Source organism: Monodelphis domestica, chromosome 3 (assembly GCF_027887165.1).
Source record: "Monodelphis domestica isolate mMonDom1 chromosome 3, mMonDom1.pri, whole genome shotgun sequence".
Classification (NCBI taxonomy): Eukaryota; Metazoa; Chordata; class Mammalia; order Didelphimorphia; family Didelphidae; genus Monodelphis; species Monodelphis domestica.
Window position 1 is genome coordinate 197,355,540 of NC_077229.1, and position 23,315 is coordinate 197,378,854.

Consider the following 23,315-nt stretch of genomic DNA (forward strand, 5'->3'; position numbering starts at 1 on the left):
GATGGATTCTGTGTGGTGAACTTGCAGAGGGCCAGGATAAAAGTTACACAGGATAAGCAGGCATTGATGGTTTATAAGAAGGAAACTTCCTTCAACATATGCATGAATCACAGATCTGTCTGAAAAACTAGACATAACCAACTCATGTGATACCTGGATTTTGACAGTCTTTTAAATATTATTGTTAATAGATGGAATTAAGTGAGTTAGTTCAGGAAATGCTGCCAGGAAAATTCAGTTTGGGGTGAATAAGCCTATCTAAAAGAGTCACAGGAGTCATGCTTTGAGGCTCTGCTTGTGGTTTACTTCTAAACAAACTATCTATTGATAAATTGGATGAAGGCATGATTATAATTTAATGATGAAATTTAGTATGGGTAAATTTAAATTCCTTCCCTGGGAGGAAAAAAAAAAACTCAACTATTTAAGTACAGGAGACATGTGTGATAAAAGACCTGTAGTTTTAGTTGTCTGAAACTTAATTAGTCAACAGAGTGGTATGGTTGCAAAAAAAAAATGCTGTAATGATGTATCTTAATTCATACTTAGCTGCTTTGAACTTCCCTAGGGCTCCTTCATTTAGAAAAGTGGGGAAGGTACTGGGACCATTACAATATATTATAACCTTGAGTTTCTTCTGTTCATAGAACACCATTTCCAGAACAAGGGAGCTGACATACACTTCTGTACTAGTCAAACTGAAATGCATCTTGTGGAAAGATAATAATAAATTGTGCTCCTTTAACCCCCCAAAAAAACTCTTTAAATTTTAAAACGCAAACAGTTTGATTTTAGGGCTGAAATGCAAGCTGTCTCTTCCTGATGCTATATTGTATCTTCCTTGTTTTCTGTCTGGATTTTTTGTCTTTATTAGAGATAATGAAATTATGGGCAAGTTCAAGTGACCACTTGACCCACTGGAAGATGAGGTAATTAAATCAGCTAAGTAGATAACATTCTGGGAAAAGTGTATGAGAAGAGGGAAAAAGTGTCTTGGCATCCAGAAGACCCATCACTTTCTGGGAAGTATCTTGAGTCCTAATGAGAAACTTCTTAAGATGTCTTGGGGAATAACTACATGATGATGTCAGAAGAGGTTTTATTTTTTATTTATTTATATATTGGTTTGCTATCTCTACTGGAAGTATGGATCGAGTGCTTCAAACATGGCTGCCTCTCCCCTGGCCACTCAGGCTTGTCACCAAGTTGCAAGTTCTATGGAGTCTGTTCCAGAATGGAGAGAATCTATGGCTAGTTAGATTTTCTTAAGCAGAAGATTAATAAATTGAGATTTTTTAAATAAACAAAAAAAATCCCTTCAGATAATTTCATTTATGACAATTCAGAGGAGAGGGCACAAGATGGTGAAGGAGTTCAAAACCCTCTGAGATGATAAATATTTCAGAGATATTTTCTTTAAAAATAAGAACAAGTCCTTTATTAGTAATGCAAATTATCATTTATTGGGTTTTATTGATGCATCCTGTTATATTACCTTCATCTTTTTCTGACTTATTAGCTCATAAGACTATGTTAATTCTGAAAAGTCATTAGTCCTCATTTTCATGTCATCATATGGGCATCTTCCAAATTCAAGATTACAACCTGGTCATTGACCAGCTCCTGGATATCTGTCATTAGGAATTTGCTTGACCTTTGTAGCTTACTGAGTTCAAAGTCCTTCAGACCACCATTAGCATCTTTATAAGTTGAGCTTCATAAGGTTTTCATTTCAAGTTAGCGGTGACTGTAGGCCATTGAGAGCACCACTGTCAAAGGTAGATTTTTATAACTATTCCCACAACCACATTCACAGAGAGTAACACCATTCAAAGCATCCCCCATGAACAAACATCAAAGACAAAACTGTATCTCACCTTTGGTAGATGCCAGCTGTTGGTTTTGATCCCTTTAGCAAAGCTTTCTGACAAATGGAACACAAGCTATGTATTTTTCCTTTTCTTATTGCTATAAAATGTTTTCCCCCAGAAATGTATGTGCTCATGTGGAAGTGTCCTAAAACTCATTAATTTTATCTAATTTTTGAGGAGTAAAGGTTGCCGGAATGAATTAGTGAATTGGCTGATTTACAATTTAAAAAAAAAAAGGAATACTTGTCATTTTGAGACAGTTATAATTCACCTGGCTGCTAACAACATATGTCTAAGTAGAGGACTTACTGTGCTGCTTTAATGATGACACCACTCTTTTGCAATTAGTAGCATTCATGTGTAGAAACATTGTGTTAACAATCCATAAAAAGCTATGTTCTTGGTTGAGTTACTGTGTAGACGTTTCTGGTAATATAGACAATCCATCATTTTATGATTAAGCTGGGCTCTAAATTATTTTTTTTATCTGAGTTGTTTAAAACTAGATGTATTTAAAATATTTTATTTTTTCTCAATTACATTTAAAAACAAATTTTAACATACTTTTTTTAAAGTTTTGAGTTCCAATTTCTCTCCCTCCTTCCCATCTCCCTTATTACCCTCCTTATTCCCCCTCCCCAGATGTCAAGCAATCTGATATAGATTTTACATGTGCAATCATGGAAAACATCTTTCCATGTGAGCCATTTTATGGAAGACACCTCCAATAAAAAAGAAATAGAAAAAAAGTGAGATATCCTATGTTTCAGTCTGCATTCATATTCCATCAATTCTTTCTCAGAGGGCAGATGGTATTTTTCACTATGAGTCTCTGAGATTCTTGGCTCACTGCATTGCTAAGAATAATTAGATCATTCATTTGTTCATTTAAAAAATTGTCAGTGTTCAATGTTCTTTTGGTTCTGCTCACTTCACTCTGCATCAGTTTGTGTAAGACTTTCCCAATTTTTCTGAAATTATCCTACTTGTCATTTCGTATAGAACAATCATATACTACAACTTGTTCAGGCATTCCCAAATTGATTTTGCTGAGCAACCACAAAAAAGCTGTATTAAATATTTGTGTACAAATAGGTTTTTTTCTCTCTTTTTTTAATCTCTTGGGGACACAGTGAAAATAAGTATATTTTCTAATCAATCATGACTCTAAAAAAAAGATGAAATGGGAAGACATCGAAAGCACTCTATTTCAGAAGTGAGAGGTCTACATATGTGTAACATCACTTTTATTTTCATACTCCTTTAATCTATTGATTGGTCTTGATGATTTGTTTCTCTTTTTCCTTTAAAATATTATTATTTATTACATGGCATGATATATATATGTAAATACATGTATATGTACATGTATATGGCAGGAATGAGGCAGAAATTCTGGTAATAGAAAAAACTAAAGATGTCAAAAAATCATTTAAAAGAAACTAAGAATGGTTTACCAAAGGCATTTTGTAAAGACTAGTTAGATTGTCTATCCAATAATTGCCTATTGAATCTGTTAGATATACCTGAACTAAGGATGTCATGTACTTGTAGAGGTCTAGTGAAGGTCTAGACTATGAAATTGCAGAAATAAAGTAAAAGACCCAAGTATTGCATAGGATGTAGTCAAAGATTGTTTTTGTTTTTTAAGAATTGAGAATCCTAGTAACTATTGGCAAGCTCAACCTATAAGATATGGCAGGCCAACATAAACTGTGTCCCTATCACCTTTATGGTCTCTTCTGGTCATTCAACAAGACACAAAACATTTTTCTACTATCTTTCATATCAACATCTAATCTTATGTAAAAAAAGAAGCAAAGCAGAGATTCTGAAATCCATCAGTCACACAGTCCAATGTATTAATAGTCAAGAAAACAGAGAACAGAAGTCATAAATGACAGAAATATGGGTGCTTTACAAAACTAGGCAGAAATCAAGAAAATTATATGCATAAAAATTTCTCAGAAGGATGGGAAAAGTAAAGAATAATAAGGACAAAGAGTACTTATATACCCTTACTATGAGAAAAGCAGGAGTGATAATATGTGCTGACACTAGTATGTCTATTATGCTTCCTCTTGCCTGGGCTTCACACCCATATTACTATTCTCCACTTGGATGTCAAGTCATAGGCATAAGCATCTTATCCTTCATACATCCAAAATGGAACTCATTATTCTATTCTATACTCCAAACTTATCCCTCTCTTCCAAACATGTGCCATTTCTACTAATGGCACCATCATTCTTGCTGTTCCCCAATTCACAACTACACAGTAACACTTGACTATTTATTTTCCCTTAAGCTCAGTATCCAATTAGTAACCAAATGTCAATCCTACCTCAACAACATCTCTTGCATCCACCTCCTTAACTCTATTTGTACCCACCACTACCCTGACAGACCCTCATTATCTTTTGACTTGACTATTACAACGGCCTCCTAACTTTTCTTTATTTCTAGCTTATCCCTTCTCCAATTTAGCCTCTACAAAGCTGTCAAACAGATATTCCTAAAACAATATCTGCCCATGTCACCTCTTCTTCTTGACCAAAAGATTTTTAATGATATTTCGTTGCTTCTAGGATAAAATATAATATCCATTGATAACAAAGGGGAAAATGAATATTTTATAAAGTAAATCTGTAAGTTGTTTACATAAAAAAGCATAAATGTTTATAAGACCAGACTGATTTTAGGAGAAAAATACTAGAACAAAAAATACTTTGAAGTCCTTCACTATGAAAATCCAAAATAACTGCATGAAATTAACCTAGAAATATAACTAATAGTTGTTATATGTGCATTAAGGTAGGATGAAAGGTCCTCTTTCATTGTCTCTGACCCAGTAGCGTGGTGTGATTATGTGCCTGGGAAGTCAGAACACATGACTCAGACTGTCCTATTGAAAGCAGAATAGGTGTAACTTCATGGGCAAGATAAAAAAAGCCAGTACAAGTGGGAAGGTAGAGTCTGCCATTTGGGGGGCATGTGACAGTGGATCTCTCATAGCCATCCCATCTATATCATTGACCAGCACATCCACATTACTGAGAATCCAAATCTATTAAGTCATTATAATTTTTGAATGGAATGAATTTTCTTAACAAACAGATAATAACAATAAAAACAAACACTGATAATAGAAAACCACAACTTTTTGCCATTAAAAGGAGTTAAAAAAACCCAGGCACCACAGATTCAAATAAATGCTTAGGAAGATGATGATAAAGTTTAAAATGGCTTACCTGACCATAATTCCAGCTCCTAGTTTTTATGTCATCAAAGTTTCCATGGAAAATAGTCCCAAGGTCATTCAGGACATACTCTTCTCTTTCCTTCTCATTATCCAGATACACAGTATCCTCTGCAGAAGGGTTTTAAACATAATAACCATTACTAAGTCACTTTAAAATACTCTAAAGTAATGTCTCATTTTTAATTGAAACATAAAAAAATATGATGGAAAAATTGTCTCTACTTCACAATCTTCTCTCATTTCCTCCTATGGAATCTGAATCAACAGTGAGTACAATAAGTACCCCAAATTGGGATGTAAATGAGGCATGCTGGGAAATGCTGACAAGTTCAGACTCTTCTTCTTCATGTGCTCAAGATGGCACAATTAACTCTCCATGTCTCATCAAGCATTTAAGGATTACTGTGCACCAGCAATTTTAAACTCGGAATTCTGTGATGCAGGTCCAAATCAGCACCACAGATAAAACAAAACAAAACAAACAAAAAAACCAAAACAATTTCTACCCTATTAATGTTAATAGAAAACAGCTGAATGGCAGATGATTATTAAAATAAATCTGCGTCTTAAGAAATCACACACCCATCAAAGCATCAATATTCAGGATGAATCTATGATCTCATCAACTTGGATGTTCCTTCCAGCCATGCAGCTTGCAACCCATCTGGTTCTGTCCATCCTGTGAGGATGAATATTGTCCTTGACCTTCCATGAGTTCACCACAGAGATATATCCAAAATGTCACTTTTCCTTGACATCTGAAGGATACCAGCAGAATAAGGTGTCCAGCTATTTATCATTCCTCATCCTTGCCATGTGGCCAGTCTCAGTGACTTAGATAGCAATTGAATCTGATTGGGAACTTAGATTGTAATATCCTTGAGGGTACGTACTATCTATTGCCCCTTTCACATCCCTAGCCCTGTAGCACAGTGCTTAACTAATATTGATTGATTGATTGATTGAGAAGGAATTTGGTTCTTTTTCAGTTTTTCCATGTGAGTGTGTATTGCCAGACTCCCTATGTCCCCTGCCTTCCTCTCTACTCCACTCTATCCTTGGACTAGTTAGAGCGTTCTTCCTAGTGGCTATAGCTTTGATAATGTATTCCACAATGATAATGTACATTCCACCATTGCTTGTATTCCTCCTCACAGTAAGCATCCTGTAACACACTCAAGACTGAGTAAAGATGCTTTTATTATATCCCTGAAGGTTCTAGGAAAGTGTGAATCTTATCTCTTGAGGGTGCAATTTGCTGATTTCAAGTCCATGAGTTCAGCTTGGTTTAGTTTAGGGTAAAATCTTATTATTCTTTCCCTCAGCTCTTTCCAAGCATCTGAGACTAGATAGACTATTCTCAGCTTCTGGTTCTTCTATCCTATTGATAAAACTGCCATTTAATTCAAATCTTAATTTGTTTCTTTTCCCATTCCAGAGTAAGTTAACATTTATGCAAGAACTTTATCTTTGCAGATGTCCAGCTTCTATTGAGCAAAAATCTTTGATTCTTTTCTCTTTTGTCTTCTGCTCTCTTCTCAGAAACCTTGTTTCCCTATGTCCAAGGACTGATGAATTCTGGGAGATCTTGAGAAGTACCTTTTGCTTACCCCAATTACAACTACCTCTTGTGGTATTTTAATATATATATATATATGTATATTATATATATACATATACATAACATTAATTCATCAATATCATTCTAACAGGCAATACATGTAAGGTACATTTATATCAAAGTATAACCTCTATGCTCCTTTCCTACCCTCTCTGACAGTGAAGAATGGGATAAAATGTATCTGAATAAACTATTAAAATGATTTTTCTCCAGATTCCTCTTTAAAATGTAGTTTTTGAATGGAATCTTCTGGTATCAATGACATTTAGAGTCCAAGTTTTACAAGGACATCAACTTCTGAGCAATCTTTCCCAGTGATGGGCAATTCAGTTCAATCATGGCTTGTCAGATCTGAAATTGACTCTTCAGGATGCATCATCATTTCTCAGACCCTCTTTCATCTTGTGTTCTACGTTCTGATCATGGATTCAGCTTTTGAGGTCCTTAAAATAACTCTCTGTGGTGCTTTTATTATCCCCATTTTCCAGATAAGGACATTGAGTCTTACAGAGATTAAGTGACTTGTCTAGCCAATAAATATCTGAGGGGAACTTGAACTCTGATCTTTCTGACCAGAAGACCAGCACTCTATTCAATGTACTGCTTTGTTGCTTTATTTCTATTATATACAATTAGCTTTTCTTTTAAAGCATGCACTAAATTCAGACTATAGCTTTCTTTCAAAGCTGTCTTACTTATTTGTGCCTCTTTCTGACTTTCCTTCTAACCTTTTCTTGGCATTCTTTATAAATATTAGATACCTCTTTCTTTCTCTCTCCATATATATATATATATATATATATATATATATATATAATGTGGATATAAATGCATATATATCTACATGTGTTATTTTTTTCAGCACCTCCCTTCCTTATCTCTCTACCATCTCATCAACAATTAGAGGTCAAAAGTAGTTCTAATCATGAAAATTTTTTAAAGAGATACATGTCACATAACCACAAGACTCAGAGAAATGGCAATAATGGTGGAAGGGACTGTCACCTGAAGAAAGTTCGAAGGGAAGTACACAGCGCCTAGCACATAGTAGGTACTTAATAAATGTTTATGGACTGATTGAATGACTGAGAGCATTAATATGGGATGATCATTAAAGGCCTCTTTCAGGCCTATATGCTTTCATTATTTCTTCCCATCATAGAGCTTTTTGTTCATAAGTTCCCATCTAAGAATATGGATTCAATTTTAAAGGCACTAAAACTCTCATATATCTGTCAGATTGCTTAAAATAGAACTGACACTACTAATGTAAGTGCCATCGCCATTGTATTTATAATTTAGCCATAAAGGCATACCTCGCATTGACACAGCAGGATTTTACCCTTGCAAAAGTATTTATCACATCTTTTAAAAACTCTGGGTGCATTCCCATCTCCCTGAAGTTCCAGGGAGCCTGTGTTCTCTAGCTAATGCAGGGGAAAGGAGACTGCTCCATTCCCTCCTCACATCTCCCTTTTCATCTAGCCTAGCTTTAGGTAAATAGAAGCATCATTTGCCCAACCCCTGATGTGCTCAAAAGACCTATTTACCTCCTCTTCAATGCTACCTGTAAATGCGACAGAATAAAGGAGAAAAGAAAATCGTTTCATCTCTTCCTTTCACTGTCAGCAAACCCAGGATTCCCTTTGGAGAGATAAAACATGCAGGGATCTAGTGAAAAGAGCACGGGACTGAAAGAATTAGGAAACCTGGGTTCTACCCCCAACTCTTTCACTCCCATGACATTGGGATGGCACCTCCCTGGGACTCAGTCTTCTCCTCTATAAAATGAGATGATCAGACCAGTCTTTAACTTCTAAGGTAACCTAGAGCTTTAAGAATATAGCTGTTTCAGAGGGCAGTTGGGTGGCTCAGTGGATTGAGAGTCAGGTCCAGAAATGGGAGGTTCAGGGTTCAAATTTGGCCTCAGACACATCCTGGTTGGGTGACCCTGGACAAGTCACTTAAGCCCCACTGCCTAGCCCTTACTGGTCTTTTACCTTAGAACCAATATGCAGTACTGATTCTAAGATAAAGGTAAGGGTTTAAAAAGAAAGAGTCTATCTGTTTCATTATAAACAAATACAGAAACTGAATACTATAAATATGACCAGTATTTAAATGGAGCTGCTAATCTCATTAATGTGTGTATTCCCCACCAAAAATCACAATTCATCCATTCCCTCTTATCCTGTGGGGATTCTTGTTTACAAAGTCATCTGATAGAAATGATCCTGTTGCAGGATTCCCTCTTTGTTTTTCGGTCATTTCAGTCATGTCCAACTCTTTGTGATATCATTTGGGGTTTGCTTGACAAAGATAGTCTACTGGGTTGTTATTTCCTTTTCCAGTTCCATTTTACAAATGAGGAAACTGAGGTAAATAGGGTGAAATGACTTGCCCAAAGTAATACAGCTAGTAATTATCTGAGGTTGAATTTGACCTCAAGAAGTAGTCTTTTTTGCTTCCAGGTCCAGAACTCTATCAACTTTGCCACTTAGCTACTCCCTCCCCACTTCCCTCTAGACCATTTAAATATTATGTGGATACTGGCACAATTTTTCGGTCCTTTTGTCAGCTTTTGTTCCTGCTGTTCCTCTCACAAGACCCCCCATCTCCTGTCTCCCTGACCTTTCACTGGATCTCTCCTATGCCTAGAATGCTCTCCTTTCTCACCTCTCTCTTCTGGCTTCCTTCAGGACTTGGCTCAAATTCTACCTTCTTCAGGAAGTCTTTCTCATCTCGCCTCCAAACCTTGCCTTCCCAACCCATCTTCACCCTAAAAAGCCTTCTCTCTGAGATCATTTTCCATTTTCTCTGTATATAACTTGTATGCATGTATGTAATTATTTACAAGTTCTCTCTTATTTTACACAAAGCTTCTTGAGGGAATGGCCAGATTTTTGAATATCTGTCTAACTCCAACACTTAGTATAATGCCTAGAGCAGTTTTGTTGTTGATCAGTCCTGCCCAGCTCTATTTGGGGTTTTCTTGGCAATAATTATTAGTTTGCCATTTCTTTCTTCAGATCATTTTACAGATGAGGAAACTAAGGCAAATTAGGTTAAGTGACTTGTGCAGGTTCATACTAGGAAATGTCTGAGGTCAGTTTTGAACTCAGGTCATCTATACTCCAGACCTAACACTCTATCTACTGTGTCACCTAGCTGCCTGGTTAGCAAGGAGTAAGCGCTTAATAAGCCCTTGTTTATTGATACATATCTATCTATCTATCTATCTATCTATCTATCTATCTATCTATCTATCTATCTATCTATCTATCTATCTGTCTGTCTGTCTGTCTGTCTATCTCTTTATCTGTCTGTCTGCCTGCCTTATCTATCTATCATCTATCTATCTCCATCTGTCTCCTAACTCTATCTAGTTAGCTTACCTCTTTCCCTGACCCTATTTTTCTAGGATGATCTTTTTTATTGTGTCTTTGTACACATAAGTGATTTTTAGTAATGAGAAAATAAAAATAACTGATATTTTTATAGTGCATTAAGGTTTACACATATATTATCTCATTTGATTTTCACAAAATTCTGTGAGACAGATATGACATGGATTATTGTCCCTATTTAACAGAGTCTCAGAGAGGAAATGTTAGCTAGTAACTGTCATCTAATTATTAAATATTAGAAATGGGATTTGAACTCACATTACTCCTGATTTTTAAATCAGGCATTGTGCTAACACACACGCTTCCCACCCTCTTTGCATAGTCCTGGAAGGAGATATAGTGAGTTAGTCCTCTCTTTACCAAAATAAAGGCTTCATCTAGATGGCTTTGTTTATCTATTTAGGTTCAGTTCCATCTGAACCTAACTGACATCTGAGGTTGGAAGAAGGATCCTTCCACAACATGTGTCAGTTTTATAGACAAGGGTCTAACCATGTCACTCACCTGCTCAAAAATCTACCATGGTTCCCGATTCTTCCTAGAATAAAAGGATTCCATCATTTAAACTATTCCATAATGTGGTTCAAAACTATCTTTCCAGTTTTCATATAAACTACAATTCATCTTGCCTTCTCTGGCCTGAATTCATTTATACAGCAATTGATCCTACCATGCCTGGAAGGCTTTTCCTTCCTTATCTCCATCTTTCAGAATTCTTCTCTCTCCCTTCAAGACTCAATTTAGGGGCTATCTATTTTGTGAAACCTTCCCTGATCCCCTCCAGTTCAATCAGCCCATGTAAACAAAACCCTTCATCCAGCTATACTGAATATTCAACACCTGTGAGGTTCCTGGAGCTATGCTAGGCACCAAGGATAAAGAGTCCCTGTTTTCAAAGAGTTCATATTCTAGCCAATGAGACAGGATGCAAGCAATTGTGTTCCTACTTCAAGAAAATGTAAAATACTAGAGGGTAGGGACCGTATCATGAAAATATTTATTTCTGTACCTAGAGTCTAGCTTAATATCTTACATTTATATTAGACTCAGAAAAGAAAGTTCTTGCCATCAAAGTCCTTGGCATTGTCAAATAACTCAATATCAGAAATGAATATGATTTTGTTGGTGGAAAAAAATTAAAGAAAAGACATCACCATCTGTTTTGTTGCTATACCCTAAGGACCATGGAACCTTGCCATCTGTCTTGAAGCTAAAATCTTCCATATATGATGTCTTCCCTCATTATCAGATGAACTCTGGGAGAGCAAGGACTATCCCACTTTACAGGTATCTCTTCCACATCAAAACTTTCCCATTGCAGTTTTGATATATTATGGATTGACATTAGAAATTAAGTGTGAATTTGGGAGATATTTTGTGGAAACCTCAGACAACAGGTGATGGCCACTAAATGACAACTAACATGTCTCTCATTCAGCCTATTCATCAGGGGATAATATGGACATATAAAACAAACTACACACTACTCAATGGAGAAGATCATAGAACTATTAAAGAAAAATCTGATGAGACCAAAAAATTTTATTCAGATTTTCCAGATGGGAGGGCACCATGGCCCTAACCCCTGTGATGTGGAAGGGATATCTGTATTTGCATTTCCAGGGTTAAGAACAATGCTTCCTAGTTTTGGTTGTTTTTTAATTACATCCAATTCTTTATGGGCCCAATTGGGGGTCTTCCCTAATTCAAACTGGTCTCAGAAACTTTCTAGCTGTGTGACCATAGGTCAGTCACTTAATCCTGTTTGCCTCAGTTTCCTCATCTGTAAAATGAACTGGAGAAGTAAATGGCAAACCACTGTAATATCTTGCCAAAGAAAACTATTCCAAATGAAGTCACAAACAATCAGGCATGACTGAAAAATGACTGAACAACAAGGTAATATATATGAAATAGTATTAAACAGTTATCTAAGAATGGAATAAAAGTCAACTGGATACAGAGCGGGAATCTAGGAGTAGGAAGAACTTGAAGTGTACTTAGAAGTTTTGTATTCAAATCCAATTCTGTCCCTTTATTAGGTGTGTGGGCTTGGGAATATATGTCATTTAATCTCTCTAAAACTCAGTTTTTACAGCCAAAGAGTTAAAATAATAATATTGTACTGATTCCTTCAGAAAAGTTGCCATGAAGATCAAATGAAAAAACATTTAAGTAGAACATAAAGCAGCTATAAACCCTAATCCACCATTTAGAAATTATCTCCTATCGTTACTCTTATTTCATTTCTCTAGCTGCTTGTATCATTATTTTTGTGGTGGTGTATGCCTTTCTTTCTATCCCCAACTCTTAGCACAATGTCTGGCATATAGTAGATGCCTAATAAATCCTTGTTGACTTGACATGACTTGGTTTCCTTTTGATACATTTCCAGTAGCCTCTTAGCAAGTGCTCTATAATTATAATAGTTATTATTCTTTTTCTCCATGCTATTAAGAATTATTTTTATATACTTAAAATTGGAACAGAAACTTGGAAAAGGGACATCTCCCTGGATTGTTCTCCTACTCAAGAATTTGCTTTATATCTTTGGGTTATTACTGATAGTGCATTATAAATCAAAAACACAAACCAGGAACAAGGGGCAGTTTTGTGACTCCAGAATAGGTCTCCTTTTCCTTCCAGTCACTCAACTAAATTATGCTACAAGATGGACAGGCATGGTCATGAATCCATGGCAAGTCATAGAAAGTCAAATAGAGGAGCCTGAATTTTAATTTTAAATTTCTTTTCTTGACTTTATGGGAAGATTGAAAGGGGTAAAAACACACCTGTCACTTTAAAATACAGTTGTCCTAGAGCTAGGTAAAAAATATTCACATCACTATGGAAACTCTAAAACCTTTGTTTGATGGGCTAAAAAAAAAGGTGGAAACTTGGTGATAAAATCCCTGGAATTCTTTTGTCTTTTATCTGCTTTTTGGGTGGTTCTTTGTGAGCAGTCTAGAGAGAAAGGTATCTTTGCACCTAAGAAAGCTACCATGCAACAAAGACAAATTCAGGAAAATTACACCTTGTTCTGGAAGCCAAACACTGCTCTAATTTGGGGGATTCAGGGTTTAGGATGTTTGTCTTTGCAGTCCTGAGGGTGACTTCTTTAGTGTAGTCAAAGGTAGCTGAGGAAACTTTTAACCAGTGCTGATCCCACAACTGTTCTGCAATTTAAACCTTCAGAATTTTAAAACCTAAGGCTCTGAGAGGTTAAATAATTCAGTCTGGGTCACAGCTAGTATGTAGCCAAGGCCTAATTTAAACCCACACTTTGCTGTATTATGGCTAGCTCTCCATCTACAGCCTCAGAATTCACACTCTGGAATTCATAGAATCAGGTGGGGAGACTAGACCCACATTGCTCAATGGAGTAGGAATAGAGAACCAGGTCCCAGTGGTCTGAAGTGACCTTTTTGGGGGAGGGGGCCAGTGGGGAGAGATTAATAAAAAAAATGAATGTCAACAGAGGGGAAAAAAGACCAATGTCGCTAATTGCAACCTTGGTACGATGACTACAGATGATGCTATTATCCCCACTGGCATAAAATCATGTTATCCTTTGAGCAATGCCAGATCATATTCTCAGGCAATCTTGTAAATAACCAGTCACTAAGGGTGGCTAACAATTTATGCTAGGCAAATAGTAAAGAAAGATGATCTCATTTATTTTACTGTTGCCATTTGTGGAGATGTTGGGATAGTTAAAAATAAAATTGTGGGCTGGTAAATTTTTAGGACTTGTTTATAGAGTTGATTTCAGGCAGTCTTAGAAACTGCCATTTGCCTAGTCACCCAGGGAAAATAAGAATTTATACCAGAAGAGTAGAAAGGAATACTAGTTTAATTAATTTTAATATGGGAATCACCTCTACGGGGAAAAGGAGACTATTAGCTTGTATTGGTTGCTAAGTCCTTTGAGTTTACTCAATGCTGCTGAAAGGTAAAAAACGAAGGCACTCTGAAAAATTTAAGAAGTCTTTCACTTCCTAAAGGTCTGGATCCATGTACTTAGGGATCAAAGAAAATCCAAAGCTGTTGTTGAGAGGGCTGCTGGGAGATCTCCTACTAATTGGCAATGTGCGAAGGACCTGCCTAAGCCTTCTCTGATTTAGTAGATTCGTTTGAGGGAGCTGCCTCATGTACATAGAGGCTAAATGATTTATCCAAGGGTATATAGCTAATGTGTCTCAGAGATAGAATTTAAACCTTGTTTTTCTTACCTCCATGTTCTTTTCTTTAGCTATGATCTTATGTTGCCTGTAGCCTTCAAGTCATTCATCTCTCAACGATGTCTTGAAGACACCTGTTTAGCTTTTGGATAGTTAGAAATATCCCTTGCTTTATTAAAAAATATGGAAATGCAAAGGATCTATCCCTTTAATATGTTATTTATTTATTTTAAATATTTATTTTATTGATACTATATTGTATTATACATATTATATGTATGATATGACATTGCATATTATATTGTTGTGTTCTAATATGTTGTATCATGTCATATCTAATCATATCATATCATATCACAGCTAATATAATATAATGATTCCATATCATTGTATATCATATATTACATTTATCGCATATTTATTATGTTATAGTATGTTGTGTTATGTTATATTATGCTATATTATGTTATGTTGTGTTATATTATATTATAATATGTTATGTTATGTTATATTTTATCATATTATATTTCCCTTTATTTATTTTAAAATGTCTGGTTGACTTGCCAGGTTGAAGGAAGCAGTCCTGAATGAGGAAATTTGTGATAGCTAGAGGAAAAATAATGCAAATACCTCCCATTACTGAGGTGCAGAAGATAAAGCACTGAGCCTATAATCAGAAGACCAGATTTCCAATCTAGCCTGATACTTAGCAGCTGTGTGACCCTGGGCAAAACACTTCACCTTCATTTGCCTCAGTTTCCTCAGACATAAATTGAGCATCTATCTCCCAGGGTTGTTATAAGGACCAAATGAGATAGTAATTATAAGGTGCTTAGCATAACATCTGGCACATAGTAAGTGCTATATAAATGTTAATGATTACTATTTACTATTTGAAAGGCAGTTGGAGGTTCAGAGAGTCACTGGAGAAAGACAACAAGAAGGAATTCAGCCTGCAAAATATTTTTCATCATTGAAAGTAAGCAGGTGGGGTGATAAGCTACATTAGGAGGGTTTCAGAATTGACATTAGGAACAACATCTTGACTGTGGGAGTTGTGAGACATGGTAACATATTTAAAATGGCATTTCTGGTATTTGCTTTTCTGGAAATTTCAAATTCGTCCATTTTTCTAGGAGGGTTTGATGGCCATGCTGTCTAGAAGCAAGCAAATTGCCTGGGAGATGGCCCTTTTGGTCTTAGAGTCTAATGAGTCCATGAGCTATTGAAGGGTGGTTCTTTGGGCAGATGTTACCCATTTATATACCCTGTTAAACATGTTGCATGCATTACAGATCACGTCTGCTCTGAAAGTTTCCTTGATTTGTACTCATTTGCCAGATTTGCTGGTTAAGGAATTTTCAAGTGTATTCGACTACCTTTAGAAATGTGACTATAATTCATAAAACATTATCTACAAAGAAAATGTCAGGCCTTCCTTATTTAGCATTAATTTCTCTTGGGGAGTGGTGTGCCTTTGATGATATATATATATATTTTTTTTTTCTTTGCACAGAAAAATATTATTTGATTTCATGAATATCAACTTATACCTTCCTTCCTCTTTCTCTTTCATTGTGGTCCTCTACAATCTTGGTTAGAACAGTGGAAACTACAATTATGGAAATTTCCAGGTAAATCTTTTGATTGTGATTAAATCAAAGAAACCAAGGATTTTGACTTTCAAAAAAATGTAATAAGAGCATTGGACTGGACGTCCAGAGAACTAAGTTACTGCTACAGGCTTTCTGTGTGGTATTGGGCCAGTCAATCTGTAAAATAGGATTAATAATATTCAGTAATTAGAGTTAGCAATATTCCACCAATCTCAAAGGGTTTTTATGAGGATTATAGTTCTTTGGGAGTCATCTATTTCATTCACTTTACCCCAAATTTATATAGATAAGGAAACTGAGGCCATGAGATGTAAAATAATTTGTTTGAAGTCATATGAGGTATTAAATGGTAGAGCAGGACCTAGGACTTCCAAGAACTCTTTAGTGTACTGCCTCTTAATGAAATAATGATGGAAAAGTATCTTGAAAGTTTGAAGTTCTGTGAAAGTTGGATAGTATTATTAATGGTACATGAATTTGATAAATAACCGTAGAGCTCAGGTGTAGAAACTTCTTATTTTGCTGACTTGTACTCTTTACCTGGGAGTCAGCTTCTTTCTCATGAGAACACATTCACTGTCTGAGTCCTCCAGGCTACCACTGACAGAAGCTGGGCAATGGCGGTCTAATTGATGTGAGAAGGGGCTGTGGGTTTATTGGAATGACTGAATGGATTTCACCTACTGTTTTGGGAGTAACTCAGGTCTAGAGGAAGGTAAAACTTTATTTTGTAGAGTGTATATTTGTGAGAAAAATGGTTATAGTTTGGTCAGTCATATTCCATTAAAACTACATGAAAATTAATAAATTAACAAAGGCTTATGATGAGAATGAATATTTATCCTAGGGTCACAGTCACAAGAAAACTGTTATGTAGACTAAATTAATGATCTCGCTCATTCAGGACCTCAAATGTACTGAAATATATTGAATTAACCAGAATTCTTTTTTGTTAGAATAATAGTCTAAATTCACTTCCATATACCTCTAGTCCTCCTAAATCATTTTGCTTGTTGCCCTTATTTGTAGTTATGTAAGTGTCTGAGGCTGGATTTGAACTCAGGTTTTCTTGACTCCATGCTCATCAGTCTAACCACTATATAATCTAGCTGTCTATCTAATTTGACACTTATACCAATCCTACTATCTCTATTTTATGAATGAGGAAACTGAGACTTCATGGGTTTAATAACTTACCTACCATCAACTTCTATTTCATCATCTGTAAAATAGCAATAATAGTAGCCTCTATCTTCCAAGGTTATTGTGAGGAACAAATGAGATGATTATAAAACATTGAGCACAGTGCCTGGCATGTGACAAGTGATATATAAATTCTTATTGATTTATTATATGTATTTTATTAATAATAATTATTAATAGATATAAAGTGCTTTATAAACCTTAAGGCACAACATAAATGGTAAGTAGTACTATTATTATCAACCTGCATTTAAAACAAGAAAGAGGGTGGTTTGTATGTGTTTTCAGGAAGCTATGAGAAGAAAAAGAAAGATGCCTTCTCTTTTGGGGCCAAATGGGAATGGAGAAATTCAGGAAATTCAGGATAAATGGTGGGAGCTAGAACCTAGTATGATTGAGCCAGGTCTTGGAATGGCTGGTACAAAGGAGGAAGTATATCCTGAATCTAGGAGTGCTGAAGTATGGAGCCATGGGGCTCCTGGTCCTGATCTCAGTACTCCAATGCACCACTGACCAGGTTCCTGCCTTTTCATTCCTTCTTGAAATAGTCTCGCTGTGTTTATTAATTCCTGAATAAGCCAACAAGCATTTACTAAGTGCTTACTATATATGTGTCAAGCCCTTGGTTAAGTTCTGAAGATACAAATAAAAACAAAAACAGTTTGAGCCTTCAAGGAGCTCACATTCTAAGGAAGGAGATGACATGTATATAATATACCAGGCAGTTACAGTTATATTGGTAATAAATTCAGAAGGAAAGCACTAGCACTGAAGTGAACAGGAAAAACCTTCTTAAAGTAAAAGAAGGATCTTGAACTCCAACATGAAGAAAGCCAGGGACATCAGGAGGCAGAGATAAGGAACTAGAGCATTCCAGGCTCAAGAGAGAGCCAATGAAAAGGCATGGAATTGAGTAGGCAGAAAGTGTCTTGTGGGGGGACCTCAAGGAAGCCAGTGTTGCTGCTTCATAACTGCATGAATCTCTTTGTCTTCTCCTGTCTCATCCTTTCCATGTATCTGACCTATCTTATCACTCCTCTGTCTCCTTTACAGGATCCTCTTCTAGACCATGTCCCTGACCACAGGCATCCCTCAGGGTTCTCTCCTGGACCCTTGCTCTTCTCCTTTTACTTAGTTACCTCATCAGCTTCCATGGATTCAATTACCATCTCCATGCTAATGATTCTCAACTCTACCCCTCCTATTCCAAATTCTCTACTGACCTCTAATCTTGCATCTTGAACTACTTTTCAGACATCTCAAACTGCATGTCCAGTAGATGTCTTAAACTCATTCTGTTCAAAATGGAACTCATCATCTTTCCCCCTAAACCCTCTCATCTCTTGTCTACTCTATTACTATAAATATAAATATAAAATAAATATAAATATTACTATAAATATAAACTATCCTCTTAGTTCCTCAGGCTGGCATCCTAGAAGTCATCTGATTCCTCACAATTTTTTACCCTTCATATTCAATTTGTTGCCAAGTTCTCAATTTTATCTTTTAAATATGGCCCCCCTTCTCTTCTCTGACTCTGCTACCATTAGAGTAGAGGTCTTCACCACCTCACATCTAGATTATTGCAATAGCCTGATGATAGTTTGACTGCCTTACTCCAGTCTATCCTTCATTCAGCCATCAAAGTGATTTTCCTAAAGTGCAGGTTTGATCATATGACTCTCCCCCACTCTCCACCCTTACTCAATAACTCCTACTGGCTCACCATCGCCTCTAGGAGCAAAACCAAAATGCTGTTTAGTATACAAAGCCTTTTGTAAACTAGCCCACTCCTACCTTTCCAATCTTCTTAAACCTTACTCCTTGACATGTACTAGATCAAGTGTCACTGATCTCCTGCCTATTCAAAAAACAAGATACTCCATCTCTTAGCTCTGGGCATTATCTCTGGGTGTCCCCACACCTGGAACTCTCTCCTCTGCTCTACCAGCTGACCTTCCTGGCTTCCTTTAGGCCCAACCTAAAATCCTGTCTTTAATGGAAGCCTTCCCTGACCCTTCTTAATTTAGTGCCTGACCTATGATAATTATTTCCTATTTATCCTCTGCATAATAACCTTTATATGTGTGTTTGCATGTTTCCATTGTAAATTTATCAAGGTCATGGACTTTTTTTGCCTCTTTCTGTATCTCCTGCACTTAGCACAGTACCTGACAAATACTAGGTGCTCAATAAATGCTAATGGATTGATTGATTGAAGTTATTTAATCTCTTTGGGCTTGTGGAAAGGAAATAAGACTGACAGTTTGTGGGGGAAGGGGCCAACTGGGAGTGGCAGTTGGGTCTTGTGACTAGCACTTCCTTCCTGCCAGGGTGGGTCTTGCTTCCGGGTGTTGGAGGAGAGAGGAGCATGGTCAGCCCAGTCTGGAGTGGCATGCTCTTCTTGGTTCAGCCCAAAGACACAGGCTTCTAAAGGTTAGAATTGTTCTTGTTTGCTTTCTGTCTATTGCTAAGATTCTGAATTAGAACAATGAGAGTAGACGGGAGTGGGACAAACTCTCCGCCAGCCTCTAGGGTCTGGCCCTATACTCTGAAGCTAAGGAAAAACTCCAATTCCAACTGGATTATTAAACTTTATATTATTTAAATTCGCAGTCAGATAAGTGGACTATCTTTTCTGGTCATAGAGGGAGCTGAACTTCTTTTCAGTCATCAAGGCAATAAAAAACCTTATCAGACCCCTGCTGTTTCCTCTCAGCAGGGGGCATCTCCCTCCCCTGCTTCACCAAACAGTGTTCCCTCTCTCCCCTTAACTCCTCCATACCCCATAGAAACCTCCCATTTATCCCCATTTTTCCCAATCCTATTTCCTTTCCCAATAAATATTACAGGCTTCATCTTCCTTTTCTGTAAAATGGGGATACCAAATTAGACAATTTCCAAGGTCCCTTCTAGGATCCTCTAATGCTTTCTAATAAGTGCCAGAGTTTCTTAGAATATTAGACAAAGATCAAAAAAGTAATTGAAATGAAAATAAAACACCAAAAATCTTTCAACAGCTCAATTAAGAGATTATAGAAGTCTCTTAATCACACTTGTTTTCAATCTTTCCTCATTTATAAAATAGAGATAATAATAATAACACCTATTTTCTGGGGTTGTTATGAAGATCAAATGAAATGATATATAAAGTCCTTTGCTAATCTTCATGGGTTATATAAATGCCAACTATCATTATTAATTAATTATTAGACTGTAGATATATCTAGTCATCCTCATGGAGCTAATCAGTAAATTTGGTCAAAATTGAACCAGCTAACATGTTCTTGTCTTAAATAACCAGCAACATGCAGTGTAGGTAGAGAAGAACAAGAAATGTCCTCCCACAGTCTTTGAGGCAGCTGGAGGGCGGGTTGAGTGGGGAGATCCCAGATGGTACAAACTTAAAGTATAAGAAGGAGACAATGAGTATAACCAGGAAATATTAATGGCCACTTGCTCCCAAGTCACTCTGTTTCTCTTGGGCCCCGAGTGAACAGGCTGCAAGAAAATGCCAGGTTCCTGGTTTTTGCTATCATTTTTACTGACATTACCTTAGAACATGAGGACTCCTTCTTGAAGGGCTACTGATAGAGAATATCACTCTTTCCCATTAATGTCTTTACTTTTTGTTAATACTCAGGCATTGATAGCACCATTCTAAGACTCGTTATTTAATGAAGTGAGGATAGAGAAGTAGAAAGAACACTGGATTTGGAGACATGGGATCTTGGTTTAAATCTCCACCCTACTAGCAATTGTATGACTTGGGGCCAAATACTTCTGTTGGCCTCCCTTTCCTCATTTATAAAATGAGAGAGCTGGATGAAATGGGCTCTGAGATCCATCCCAGCATTTAACCTATGATCCAAAATCTCATTTAGTATAGGTATGAAGGATTAGCCAAGTAAAAAATTAGGCACAGGTTGTAGGCAAAAACAGATACGTATCATGTTTGGCTTAGGAAAGGTCTTACTTTGAGACCTCTGTTTTTGATACTTCTGTTGTTCAGTCATTTCAGTATCCTTTAACTTAACATGACTCCATTTGGAGTTTTCTTGGCAAAGATACTGGAGAGGTTTGCCATTTCCTTCTCCAGCTCATTTCACAGATGAGGAAACTGAGATAAACAGAATTAAGTGATGTGTCTAGGATCACACAGTAGTATCTAAGATTGGATGTGAATTCAGAAAGATGAGTCTTCCTGATTCCAGGTCCAGAACTCTATTCACTGTGTCACCTAGCTGCCCAACTTGTTACTTCTCTCTAGTTCATTTTCCTGACTTAGTTTCTTCTGTTCCTGACAATGAACAAGAAGTTTGTCTTTTGTTTTGTCCTTGTTTCTATTCTGTCTAAGCCAAACTTCTCTCATCCCTCTTGGTCATTGAATGAAGCAGAAGCAGATAGCTCTATTTGGTTTCCTGATTTAGATCAAATTATACCTTTGTGAATTCTTTGACTCTTCTTTCTTTTCCACAGGGTTCTTAATTTATTTTGTGCCATGGGATCCCTTATTAGAATAATGTTTTTAAATGCTTAAGAAAGGATTATAAAGAAGACATATTGTATTGAAATCATTAACAATTAAAAAATCATTGATACTAGCTTAAGAACTGTTTTTATAAAAGTATTTCAACTCAGTTTGAACACTTAAAAAAATCTCTCTTATTACTTACTGTAATCTCTTTCCCCCCTAGGCTATGAGACCCTCCATGCTTCTTTATTTTTCATACCAGGTCTTGATGATTTATTCCTTATAAATTAGCATGCAGGTGTAGTAATTTCCTTTAAATACACAGAAGTGTTAGAGAATATCTCCAAAGAGCCAATTCCAGGGCACTCATCTTTATACAGGTCTCCTTTCGGAGTTGTGCCCTAGAGGACCATGCAGGGCAGATCCAGATAGTGAATAGAGTGAGGAAAATACATTTCATTTTCCCCTTCCCACCTGTACCTCCCACTCACACCCAGAATGTAAAAATACCCAGAGCACTTCAGTATTCATTTGCATAAATCTGTTTCCAAGGGCATGGGAAAAAAAGAAGGAAGTGGGGAATTAACACTTTGAAACATACAGACTAAGGAAACATCTGAGACTAAATAAAATAAATTTTGATCACATATTTAAAAAATCCCCTCCCTATCAAGGCAACCACCGTTTCCCATCTTTCCTATGGTTCATTTATTTAATCATTTTCCAAATTCTGTTATCTAGATAAATTCTTTTTATCATGAAATATGTCACCATGGTTCCATAAAAAAGATGTATATGTACAATAAATTAGAGAAATTCACATCCTTAGCATTTACAGTTATTGAGCAAGAAAGAAATGTCTTCAGTGCTTATGTGTGTATTCGATTATGAAAAGAAGTAGAAGGGAGTAAAGAGGAAATTGGTGCAGCTCTCTGCAGGCATACTCCCACTTAATCCCATTAATTAGTTCCATGAAAACATGAGGTTAGGATAATGTTTTGGGGCATTTAGTTCCATGGAACAATGTTATAAATAGGAAATATGTTCCTGGGCAACCAAAATTCAGGCTATAAACATCCCCTATCTGTAACCCGTATGCCAATACCACATAATTATACTTGTTAACTTCTAAATTGGCCAGAAGACAATGCCACTGAAAATAAGATACAGTTTTGAAGTTCATATGGTTTCATATGGTTTCTCAGTGTCCTGAGGCTCTGGTCAGCTACCTTACAAATATGTACTTGTGGGTCAGAAGGCCAGGGATAAAAAGTGACTCTGGGTAGCTCAATGCAATCTGTCACCACTACTCTAATAAACAATTCAAAATGCTAATCCTACTGAGAGTAGGTCACTAGCATCAATATATATGTCACATCCCATATAAGGGCACCAACATGTTCACTAAAAGTCATTAAGATGGATCATTCAAAACCAATAAAAATGTTAACTTGTTTTGAAAGAATGTAGATATGAAATTATTTGCATTTGTTATAATTATTCACATTTATAACTACAAAAACAAGAATTAGAAGATACTTGTGGACCTCAGAACTGTGCTTTCATAAGATAGGAAGATATAGGGGTAAGAAATATAAAGAAAAATAGAAATATGAAATAATGCAAAATGAAAAAAATATAGCAGAATACATTTTGATTATAAGCATATAAAATAAA

The 23,315-nt window shown here is 36.3% G+C and overlaps 1 protein-coding gene and 1 long non-coding RNA gene across 3 annotated transcripts in view; one reads left to right on the top strand and one right to left on the bottom strand.

Annotated features, from left to right (window-relative positions):
- Positions 1-23,315, bottom strand: part of F13A1 (coagulation factor XIII A chain) — a 208,960-nt gene that overhangs the window by 108,658 nt on the left and 76,987 nt on the right. The window contains exon 6 of the mRNA XM_001367973.4: positions 5,123-5,241. Coding sequence (XP_001368010.2) covers positions 5,123-5,241 — 119 coding nt within the window. The remainder of the gene's footprint in view (positions 1-5,122; positions 5,242-23,315) is intronic.
- Positions 1-23,315, top strand: part of LOC103106276 (uncharacterized) — an 83,518-nt gene that overhangs the window by 10,320 nt on the left and 49,883 nt on the right. The window lies entirely within an intron of this gene.